The sequence below is a fragment of the Astatotilapia calliptera genome, chromosome 13 (assembly GCF_900246225.1).
Source record: "Astatotilapia calliptera chromosome 13, fAstCal1.2, whole genome shotgun sequence".
NCBI classification, from domain to species: domain Eukaryota; kingdom Metazoa; phylum Chordata; class Actinopteri; order Cichliformes; family Cichlidae; genus Astatotilapia; species Astatotilapia calliptera.
The window spans coordinates 1,708,577-1,721,169 of NC_039314.1; the positions used below are offsets into that span (position 1 = coordinate 1,708,577).

The following is a 12,593-nucleotide window of genomic DNA, read 5'->3' on the forward strand; positions in this document are numbered from 1 at the left end:
TATTTTGTGCCAGTGCGATTCCTTTGCAGGATATGATGTAATACAAAGTGACACAGATCATCCCACCCACTCTCCTCCTCCAACATCCTCCAACCAACACAAACAAGCATGCACATAAGCACACATATGGACACTCCTCCCAGCAGGCCTGCACACTTTGAAATGCTTAGCGAGCTTTCTTGTGACAGATGGACTTTGTGTTTTGTACTGCTGAGTGTTTCTGTGTGATTATAAGAGCCATCCCCTCATTGCCATTCAATTTTTGTTGAGTGTTGGGGGCCAAACAAACAAAGGTAATTGATTACATTACAAATTTGACGTAATCGTCTCCTCATCAGCGCACCACACAAGCCTCTGCGTCTCCATGACGCTAGCATGTGCCTACACCCTTACACTCAAACCCCAGGCTCTGCATATGAAAGGACATATGAACAACCTGCCTTTCACAACCTGTTCCTTCTTTTGTACTATAAAAGCACAGCAGACCACACCACAGCAAAAACTAACCTGGATGAGCCACAGTTACAGTTAAACAAAAAGTTAAGCTAAAATGAATAGCAGTATGTAGAAAACTCATCCGTTGATGCTTGTGAAACAATCTTTGTACAACAGTAATATAAAGTTATTCGTTTCTGTATGGGTTTGTTAGTCTCTCACATCACTGTGGAAGAAGTTTGGCCCTGTTTCTTAATGTTGCTTCAGTTCATTGTGCTTTGCGGGCATTCATTTATACACAACTCTCTTACGTTGCTACCACAGCAATTCAGTCCAACAGGGCTGTTGCAACCCCTGGATGCTTTTCTTTTGCATCAATTCTGTTGGAGATTTGCTGGAGTGCTTGGGATCATGTCCTGTTGGGCCACATACTGGACTCCAGAATACTTTGGTATAAAGAGGAGTTCATGGTCCACTCAGTGACTCCAACGAGCTCAGGTGCTATGACTATAAAAAAAGCAAACTTAAATGATCACATTTCCACTGCTGTGCTAACCAGTTTTAATGTGGTGTTTGATTATAATACACAGCATTATGTTCACTGAAACCCAAACACAGCAAAACACAACAAATATCTCCACTTCGGTGTCATCTGTCCAAAGGACAACTGTTCAAAAAGACTTGCTGTTTGTTCAAATGCAACTTTGCAAACCTAGGTTGTGCTGCCATGTTCTTTTGAGGAAAGAAGCTTTCTGTTGGTGAACCTTGACATATGTAATACATAATATTTGAAGATGATCAGTCATTATTATTTACCTCAGTTTAAACCACTAAAATGGTGTGACCTTTAATAAGGACCATATTTTTTATTATATCATGATATATAAAACTGAGAGGGGGTGGATGTTCTTTTTACCATGACTGTATACTTTTTGAAGAAGTCGATAGATGTTTTCCTAAAGAACACATCTGTAAAACCATATATAAATGCCATCAGCTCCAGTCTGTATTCTCTAGATCTCTCAGGAGATTATTGCAAAAATCATTCTGGCAAACCAAATTATTATAACTGGTGATTATGTATCAAATTCTAATGAGGTGTACATGGAAATGGATTTTTTTTTATTTAAGGTAAGGAAATCAGGAAGAAACTAGCAGTGATGTGGCAATAAATGACAATGCAGTTAAAAGCCATATAGTGAAGTAGACTAGAACTTGGAAAATCTACCAGTGATCAATTGTGAGCTTCAAGTGATGCATGAGAAGTAAATAACTTTATATGTGGACAAGACTTTAGAATTAACATCCGTGGAGTTCTATATCTTAGCTGAGCATGTGACCAAATCAAATCAAAGTCTTTACTGCAGCATCCTGGGTTCAAGTCAGCACTGGATCATTTTGTGAGTGTGACTTTTCCAACACCTTCCTGTCTACTGCTCTAACAAATAAATGGCATTATTTTTATACCTGGACAGTGTCTTTGATTTATAGTCTATGAGGAAACACTAACTAAACACAATAATGCTATTATTACTGGTGGAAGAGGCCACCTAACTGGCAATATCAACGGAATTGATATCAACTAATGATGGCAATTTCAAAGGCTGGTAGCATGTGAAACAGGTGTGAGAGATCTAACAGTGCCAACCCCAGTATTCCCATGTTTCCTGTTCCTCTCATAGCTTCTGAACTCCATGGTTCTGAATGCTTTCAGAAAAGCTGTTTTTAGCTCCCTCCATTTTGACAGAACTGCCTCCAAATAAGCTCTCACACTTGAAGGTTCATTTTGCCTCAGCGTGCAGTAATGGAAAAAGAGAAAATAGTCCCATTAAGTAGATAATTAGCTTCATGTTAGGAAAACCTGCAGTACACATGCTATTTATCATGGTTTACTGAGACATGGGAGGGGCAACAATGTGTTTTTAAACGGATCTGCAAAAGCATTTGAGACTCGGGAGATGAGGCAAATCAGTCGAAGAACACACAGCACTGACACAATAAAGGTCCAGACTCTCTCAGGCCAGCACAACACTAGTTCATAACTCACATACTGTAACTCTACAGATGTGTGGATTTTGCTTGTTGGTGGTGCCATGCCAAGGGGAGAATATACTTCCAATAGCATAAATATGCTTATTACAGTCCATGAGAGATCTTCTTTTAGCCTAAAAGCCTTTTGACAAATGGTGACCCAAAGGAAAGAGTCATGGAAAGTCAAAATCAGAAAGTGACTTTTTCTCAGGTGAGAAAGTAAAATGCTGCACATTCTGCAGGTACAGTATCAGTTTTTCAGCAGACCTGATAATAACCTTGGTCTAACTAGAAAATCGTACTGGGAAGCTAGAGACAAGACAAAGAGAAAGGTGGAAAACCCAAAGAAGAAAAAGTTGTATGTGAGCCTGGACAGTTACCAAGGATGAAAGGACTTTTACCGATTGGCTATGCAGAAAGATCAAGCTGGAAAGGATGTGCAGCAGGTCAGAGCGATAAAGGACAGAGATGGAAATGTGCTAACGAGTGACTCAAGTTTATTGAGAAGATGGAAGGAGCACTTTCAGGACCTGAAGAAAATGAAAGAGAACGATGAGGATGGATTGAGCAAAGTTAGTGAAAGCGTAGAGAATTAGTAAGAAGAAAATGATAGCAGCTATGAAGAGGATCTGTGGAAGTAGAGAACCCAGAATTAAATAGGTTTAATGACAAGCATACAAGTCCAAGATGTGAATCAATGTGCCACAGTCCAAATCAAGCCCTACACCTGAGTTAACATCAATGGCAATCTTACTCTGATTAATCAACACAGAGAAGAGGGAAAGAGAGCAAAAGAGCACAACCCTTTAAATGTTTAACTGAAGTGTGATTAAGACTATAACAAGTGATTTCTATGGTAAATTAAGAGTTGATAGAGAGAAAAACAGGCTAAAGTGAAACTGATAAGGCAGATAAGACGATGGATAGACCACACTCCACACACACACACACACACACACACACACACACACACACACACACACACACACACACACACAGCTTATCATGGAGTCAGATTGAATTAGATGAGAATAGATATGAGTCACAGAGGAAAATGACAGACAGAGGTTAATGCTACCATGTTGTGCACACTGATTCACACAGGCAAATAAACAACACACAAATACACACAGTCTAATGAGGTAGAGGTTATTGTTTGCGGTGCATGAGCAAAGAGGAGAAAGTTTACAACTGTAAACATGATTATCTCTAATGCAATGCACTCCACTCTGTAATCATATCTGTGTGTGTGTGTGTGTGTGTGCTTCTCCCAAGGACTTTTAGTTTTTCTTTAATTTGATGGAAAATTACAAAACTGAAACCATGTCACACACAAAGAGACGACAAGAAAATCATTATCTGCACCATTGTTTGCTTCATATATATGTGTGTTTGTGCGAGCGTTTGTGTCATTTTGCATGCTTCCCCCAGTGTCTGCCAGAGCCTGACTGTGTACACTTGCTACTCTGTTAGTATGAGTATGGATGTTTGTGTGAAGTGGGATGAGAGGAGGAGGAGGGCGTAAGTGCCATTGATCTGAGCAATTACAGCACAAACGGAGCTCGGGAGAGAGGCTTGCTGCCGTAGGAATGCATAGAAACATTTCTGCTGTCAGCTTAGATGGGAGTTTTTTCGTGTCTCAGTGTACTGCTGGGAGCACAGAGAGAAACCATTCAACCCCACACACTAACATTTCTAAGGTTTATGTGCTAGGACACAATAAAAATGATCTGGTCTTTACTGGGTTTAAAAACATTTAATCACAGATAACAACCACAGATGTACAGCAACACATAACATACAGCGTGTCATTATTTATCTAAGCCAAAAATGCAAAAGGAGTGTGCTAAAAACTAAATACACCCCATGACTCAACGGATGGTAGAACCACCTTTAGCTGCAGTAACTAGAGGCAATGGTTTTATAAATGACTTTATGAGTCTCTCACTTGTTTCTCTAGTCTTACTGCATGGAAAAGCATGCAATCACACCTAAACATCTGTATTAAATAAAAACGGATTTAAAACAAAGAAAAATTATTATTTTAATTTAAATATACTTTATATTTAATACACAGCCAGACAGAGAAACACATATTTTCTCACATATTAACACTGCTGTTTGTTAAATCAGATGTCAAATTTAAATGCACAACAACAAATACATGCACAACTGCTACATATTAGAGGGTGGCTGTAGCTCAGGTGGCAGAGCAGGTCAGCCACTAATCAGAAGGTCGGTGGTTCGATCCCAGGCTGCCTCCTGGCTGCATGCCAAATATCCTTGGCCAAGATACTAACCCCGTGTTTGCCTACTGGAGGTGGTCAGAGGGCCCGGTGGCACCAGTGTCCGGCAGCCTCGCCTCTGTCAGTGCGCCCCAGGGGAGCTGTGGCTACAATGTACCTACCATTGCCAGTGTATGAATGACTGAATGTAGTGTAAAGCGCTTTGGGGTCCTTAGGGACTGAGTGAAGCGCTATACAAATGCAGGCCATTTACTATACTGGTTATAGATGACACATTTCCTTTGTACGGGTTACAGTTTACTGAGCAACTCTGTCTAACTCCTGTTTTGTTTCCATACATCTGAGTAACAAATGTCACTTGACCATGTTTTTCTGATTGTGACAAAACATGGCACAGATGACGAGAGCATCACCAGGACTTCCTCCATGTAAGAAAAATGTCATCATCTTTTGCTAAAGCTGGAGGAAAAGAAGAGAGCTGGCTTAAGTCCAGATTTTAGACTTGTTTTTGCCACCTCATCAGACACATGCTGGGGATCAAGGCAAAAAAACGATCAAGAGCTTGCTGGAGCAGGAGGGAGCAGTCGCAGAGGTTCTGTCCCTATATGGATTAAGATGGAGGTCTTGGAGGGAGCCAAGAACAAAACAATACACAAAATTCACGGTTTGGTTCAGTTCGATACTTTGGTGTCATGGTTTGATATTTTTTCGATACAAAAAATGTTCATGCTTTTTTAATTTGTCATTTATTAAAATTATAAATATATATTTTAACTCAAAAGTACAGTTTTTAAATTTAATGTTGCTGAAACAACAAAGTAATAAAAAAAAAAAATCTATCTGATCGAGAAATCACTCATCTTTGGAAAAGAGAGTTTATTACAGAGAAATGTCTCTTTCCAAAATAAAAGCTATACTATACGCTTCTTCTGGGCTATATTCTCAGCAGCATATTAAACATATCAGGTCCCCATAAGGAGAATCCTGTGCTAACGGCTGTCTAAATGACTCGGGTAAAGTTTGTAGCATGCGTGCTTGTTGTTTTTGTCTGCTTCCACTTGTCTTTGCACTAGGATGATGTCGAAGTACATGTGCAGTCATATTCGTTGTGTTCCCACTAGTGCTGTCAGCGTTAATCTGAAATGACGTTAATGCCACAACACGGCAAATTTCCGTTAACGAGCTACTGCGGATCGCCCCGTGCGTGGGGCTGGATGGCCAACACGTTAACGAGCTTACTGTGCTAACGCACTAGTTCCCACCCATGTAATTGAGCATTGCATGGCACATCCAACATACTGTTTTACTTTTGTCCATGACGCGCTTACCTTCAGGGTCATACGTCACATGAAAACCAAAATAGTTCCAAAGGCCAGATCTGAATGAGGGTGGGGGAGGTTCAATTTGCCATGTTGCAACGAGCTTAGCTTCTGTCTTGCTGGCTTGTGCTGCGCTCAGTGGATCTGCAGTGAAGCCTAGGCGGAGTAGTCAAACGCAGATCCACTGAGCTCTCAACACAGACAGCATTGTCAGAAGAAAAGTTGATAAAATAAATTAACATTTTTGTATTGTTCTATACATATGCGTACCGAACCGAAAGCACTGTATCGAACGGTTCAATATCGATACGAGTATCGTTGCACCCCTACTAGTTACCCGCGATTTTGGAGGTCGTCTGGGATAGCATCGATAGTACAACTTCGCATAACACATCTCGGTTGTGGGCAAAAGACCTGCAACTGACAAATAAGGGCTATCTCATCTCATCAATTAGACATTAATTAGACAATTAGACATATGCTATGTAGTAGCAGGGTGGTATATAAATGCATATTATGCTGCACATATGCATGTCATGACTGTATTTTTTGTCTTGATTTTAGTTTTACCCTTTTGAATGTCAGTAAACCTGTAGACAACGCTCATCGGTCTTCAGAGTGGTGATATAAGAAAGGTGTTAACGCCCCTGCATCAGACATGCACCCATAACGGCACATTGACAGTTTTTGAAACCTTTACTTTAAATTACTGCAATGTATGCTGCTTAGTCAGCTAGCGACTTGTTGGAAATGATGTCATTTCTGGTTTAGATTCAAATACTTTCCAGTGGAAAAAAAAAATAAATTGAAATACAGAAACAACACTCACTCATCTGGGCCCATCTACCCAAGGCCAAGAACCAACAACTAAGAACTAAGCTTCAACAAAGGAGAGCACGGTAACCTCAACTGACACAAAGAGAGGCAATGGGAAATTAACTTTCAAGCTACTTACAGTTCGTTAATGTAGAAATTCAGACAGATCCTCTCAAATGGTAGAAGAAACATATCTTTCCAACTCTGAGCCACCTAGCAAAATATACATCTTTAGGTTTAGTCCACCTCCCAATCTAAAAGTAGGGGAGCTGGTAACCTGTCACACATTGTGCCTGAAGAGGAGAATGTTGATAGACTGGCTTTTGCTTATTAAAAATTCCAAGTGCTTTTTTTTTTTTTTACGTAGAAAGGGATTATAAGAAACTGTAATGAATTGTTATGAAATCAATTTACAACTAAGGGTTCTTCAACTTTACTGTCAGTATAAAATGTTCAACAAGGATTTGAGCTATCCTGCCAAAAACAAAGGAAATCAGATGCTTGAGATAAAGAATCGTTGATGTTCACAAAGCAGGAGATGGATATACAAAGCTATCACAGTGTTTCAAGTGTCAAGAACTGGAGTGAGAAGTACCATCAAGAAATTCAAAGACAGTACAGAATACGAAAAATTTCAAATACTCTGAAAAGAACTAGTGAGAGATGTGTCTAGCAAAGCAAGAAAAGTTCCACTTCTGCAGAAGAGACACCTTTAAACCAGACTGAAGTATGGTAAGGACAACCTGGAGTAAGATTACGCATGAAGTGCGCGAGAAAGCCGGGAGAGGCAAACAACCCAAAGAAAACTGTCTCCACAGTGAAACACGGTGGTACGAGTAATAAAACATATGTTGATCTTGGTGAAAAACTACGTCCAGATGAAAGTGAAGGTTATTGAAGCCCTGACTCAAAAATCTGTGGAGTGAACTGAAGACCAAAGCTCAGGTCAGAAGACTATTTAACCAGGAAGATGTTAAAAGACTAGCTAAAGCAGAATGGACTGGAATTGCTCAGGAGACGTGTCAGACTTGTTCAATATTAGCATCAGTGTGGCTAATATTTGAATTTGAAGCCTGGCAGTTCTTGGTTTTGTTTGTTTCTATGTGCAAAGTAAAATGAAAATAGGATGTTTGGAAAAGCTGTGTAAAAAAGTCTGTTGCTCTTTTTACCAGCACTTTGGAAATACTTAAAAATGTTCACAGGCTGGCTAATAATTCTATCCTCGTCGTTACGTTGGCTACATTTACATCTCCCACAGACAGCGTCACTTTTAGCTAGATCGAGCAGAGAAGTTAAATAGACGGTCACCTGAAGGAGACACAGAGACTCCAGCTGCATTCAGAAGCAAAAGCAGTAAACATTTTACTGGGAATTTTACTGTCACGTGTTCAAGTGCCATTGTTGCTTATCTATAGCAACAATGGCGCTCATCTATAGCTTTACAAGTGAACAAAAGTAAAAATAGAATGGTATTTCCCCCAAAATTGTGAACTGCAGTGAGCAACAAGAATTCCGATTTTTATCCCAGCGGAACTCATTACAGCACATACTCACATACAGTGCATCGCCAGTGCTCACTGACAAAATAGCTCATCTCAACTTAATGAATCCACTGCTTCTGGCAATATTAAACAACAAGAGCTAATCTTCTTAAATTCAAGATGCTGTTTCGTTTTGAATCTAATCTTGTATAAAGTTTAACAAATCTAATTAAGCTCCTTGCAAAGATGTGCCACTGGGTTTGAGAAGAATAATGTGCAGTTGCTCCACATGAGAGAAAACGTTCCTCTAGATGGATATGTGCATGCACGTGTTGCCACATCAGCTGCATGCACAGAGATGCACGTGCACGTGTCGTCTCAGCGAGTGTGTGTCTCTGTGCCGCGTTTCTGCAGCGCGTGACGACTTCACTCAACCCCTCGCAATTGAACTGATGATTGCATCTGTGAAGGAGGAGGGAAAAAGCACAGAGAGAAAAGAAAAACAAAGAAGAAGCAGGAGACAGCGAGCGCTCCGGGGGGACGACAGAGAACTACACAGATGATAAAGGCGCGACAGAGAGACAGAAGTGGGGAAGTGAAGCATAAGGAGTGCATTGTGAATGCCCCTATTAGCGCAAAAAAGCAGGAATAATCCCTATTAAGGTAATTAGAGTTTTAGGAGACAAAGTGTAATTAAACAGAAACAGGCTAGAAAATATGTAGTGCCTATATATAGAAGGTCCGTATGAATCCAATATGACCGAGGAGGGTCTTTGCATATCCAAAATGCAGGACGGAGTGCATTTACATGTGTGCATTAGACGAGGGCTGTGTGTTTACAATGAGATCAAGAGAATGCTTGGCAGGACGTTAGCCTTGTAAAGCCACAGGATTCCACATGAAAAACACTCACACACTCCACGCCACAGGGAAAACACACAAATGTTTGGATGTCCTGCTCCATCTCTCCACCCACCCACCCACACACACACACACACACACACACACACACACACACACACACACACACACACACACACACACACACACACACACACACACACACACACACACACACACACACACACACACACACTGACAAGCCCACAGAGAAAATAAACATAAGGCATGAGAGAGTTTGGTGCACACTGAGGAAGAGACTCACACACAAATATATACGGATGCTGGCAGCATTCGCTCTGAAGGAGAGCAGAGAGGATTTCTACCTGGAAGAGGTTTGTGTTCTTTGCGTGCTTGTGTGTGTCGAAAGGTAAAAGGAAGGATGTAGGCGGTGTGGGTTTTTTTCTCAGGTATTAAAAGGGCAAAGCATAGTGGAAGACAAAGAGAGCCAATAACAACAATTGAGATATAATTGAAAATAACAGTCCTAAAACTAGCAGTTATTTTCATTATGATGGAACCCCATTAGGTTCAGCTCAGAAAAAAGATATGTGCAGCAATTTCATAAACCAGTGCTCTAAAAAAAACAAAAACTGCACTCTATGTGTCAGCTGAGTTGAGCTCTGCTCAGTCATTGCAAAAACAGGATAGCAACCACATTGCAAACTGAAAATAAATCCTTAGTTGCTTTGTATTTACATTGCATGTATTTATTGCATTTAATGACCAACTGCAAGTAGTTGAGGTGACCACATGACCAAGAGGTCGAGAGTGCAACAACCTCAACTTTTGATCGTAAGGTGACCGCCTGGGTCATCTGGTGGGAGGTAACCTGTCTCCAAAGAAATGCTCAATCACCCTCACACAGACTGCCTGAGAGAGACTGACAGCAAATAAATCCCATCTGTAGTGTAAACGCAAACAGGCAGCCAAGATATTGATATCAATGTGAGTCAATCTGGGATGATGAACACAACTCATCTGCAACATGTTTTTTTGCAATAAGGGACATGACACAACTGTTTTCCAACAGGTTGCATTCTAGTTAACTTGTTTAACTGTTTAAAATCTAAAATGTTTTGCCTATTCTCTCAGTGTATGCAGTTAATGACAATGACTGTTCAATGTGAATGTCTATATATGTAGTATATGTTGTCATATTATCACGAACTGTCTGACCCCATCTTACTGCTGTTTTATGGTCTTCATGACTAACCAAAATGAAGATGCCATTGCTCTAATTTCCTCTGATCTGGTTCCCGTTTTCACAATAATAGTTTCAAAGGCAACAAGTTACAATAATTTTGGTCGTATCAACTGCTGCTTTTCCTGTAGCGACTGTGACATTGTGCTGCAGTACTGTATGTACTGTATGTATATGTTGTACAACAAATCAATATAATGACAACGAAGCTGAACTTGATGTGATAAAGCTACTAATGCCAGATACATGTTGCGCAGCTGATATAAATGGCAGATTTCTGGCTATCTGCTTGCTGTGTTACATAAAATGAGGTCTGTTAGGCATCTAAGTTAGTATGATGGACCATGTTAGCTAACATTTCCATCCAGACATGATTTTTCTAGTTACGACATTCACAAGTAAGATATGCCTAGTCAGCTGGATGACCAGCTAAATGACAGGTGAGACCCTACTGTCGGGCCAATTATTGGATGAAAAAAAACACAAATGACAGGAAAGATTTTACAAACTTATCAACTGTGTGTAAATGTCCTAAAATGTTGTAGCATAACTACCTTTAACCCCTGGTCAGCAGAACCAAGAAAGAATCTGATGGGGTGAACCTGCAGCCAAGTGGATAGGGCATAGCATATATTGCCAGAGGAGTGGATCTCTAGGACAATGTTGCATGACATTCGCCTACTCACTCTTCCACATTTCTTGCCTCTCTCTCAACTGTCCCTGAACACAAAAAGGCAGTAATGCCCAAAACCTGAGTTCCTTAGTCTCTAGCCCATCACAGTTGATGCACACTAGGCTTGGGTACTATAGAAGTACGCACCACTTAACATCCGCTTGCTCTAATAAAAGCTTTTCAGAAACCTCCCACACTGACACTTGCATATGAGACACATTTAAATTACTCTCACCTGGTTCGGTGCAGTTCTTCTCAGGCTCAGAGTACAGCTTGGAGTGGTTGTCTTCCTGTAGAAGGTGACGACTTTCCCATCTTGCCTCCTCCACAACCATGGAGCTGGAAACATGATATCCTAAGTGAAAGAAAAAAAGACCGAAAGGAGACAAACAGATATTGGAATGTTAAGGAAGGTTTCATGAAAAACAGACTCACTACAAACCTATCAGGCCAATCATTAGTGGCACTTCCAACCCAAGGGACAAAGTTAAGTGAAATAAGTGAATGCATGATTATGCATTCTGCAAAAGTGGTTTTATATAACAAAACATTTTCAGACATACTTTCTCTATATTTTGTCTGCTTTTAAAAAAATATATATATTAAAAAATAACCAGCCCATACACAAACAGAATAATGGCTGTAATGCACAAGCTCTTAGTTCCACAGTCAATTGACATTTCTGAATAACTTCCCTCTCCCCACAGAACAAAAGGCAGATGAGACATGCATCTTGTGTAACCATGTTCCTGCGGGAGCATTAAGCGTGGCGGCACACTGAGTGCCGCAAGGCCAATCATTCCAGCTCTGTCATCTGGGTTACAGTAACCTCAAGCACTCCACCTCTGACCCATCTCCCCTCCCACCATGCAACAGAAACAACTTAGGTGCACAGCACACTGGGTTTCTATAAATAGCACTGTGTTCAACTATATTTATCAAAATGCAAAAAAACCAAATGTTTTGCAGCCGTGTTGCAGGAAAGGATGAAGCAGAGAAAGGCAATGATATGGAATAGCAGGCTTTACAGCTGAAGTAAAATGGCAGTTCTTTGGTGGATCTGGGCCCTTAAGAATATGTTTAGCTAACCAAAAATGTAGTTCTCTATTCAGCAAAGCCAGCGTCACCTGAATTCCTACAAAATCAAAAGCAATACGTAGATTTTGTGAAATTATGTAAAACTGACATAACAACAGAACGCAATGATTTTTCTAATCTCTTGAACCCAAATTTTACATAGAAAACATATCAAACTTGTAAGCTGAGACGTTCATATTTCATGAAAAATATTAACTCATTTCGAATTTGAGTGCAGAAACATTTGAAAAAAAGTTGGGACAGGGAAACAAAAGGCTGGAAAAGCAAGAGGCACTAAAATGAAACATTTTAACTTACTAGGTTCACTGGTAACAGATCAATAACATGAAGGTATTTTGTGTTTTAATGTTTCATATAATATCTACCTTGGAGGTAAATATTATGTAAACA

General features: G+C 40.2%; 1 protein-coding gene across 4 annotated transcripts in view; it reads right to left on the bottom strand.

The window, feature by feature from the left end:
• slc24a3 (solute carrier family 24 member 3) overlaps positions 1-12,593 on the bottom strand; it is a 130,571-nt gene that overhangs the window by 64,517 nt on the left and 53,461 nt on the right. For 3 of the 4 annotated variants that reach the window (XM_026190312.1, XM_026190313.1, XM_026190314.1), the window contains one exon: positions 11,341-11,460. In XM_026190312.1, coding sequence (XP_026046097.1) covers positions 11,341-11,460 — 120 coding nt within the window. Of the gene's footprint in view, positions 1-11,340; positions 11,461-12,500; positions 12,547-12,593 lie in introns of those variants that run through there. The other variant, XM_026190315.1, reaches the window with a different exon arrangement.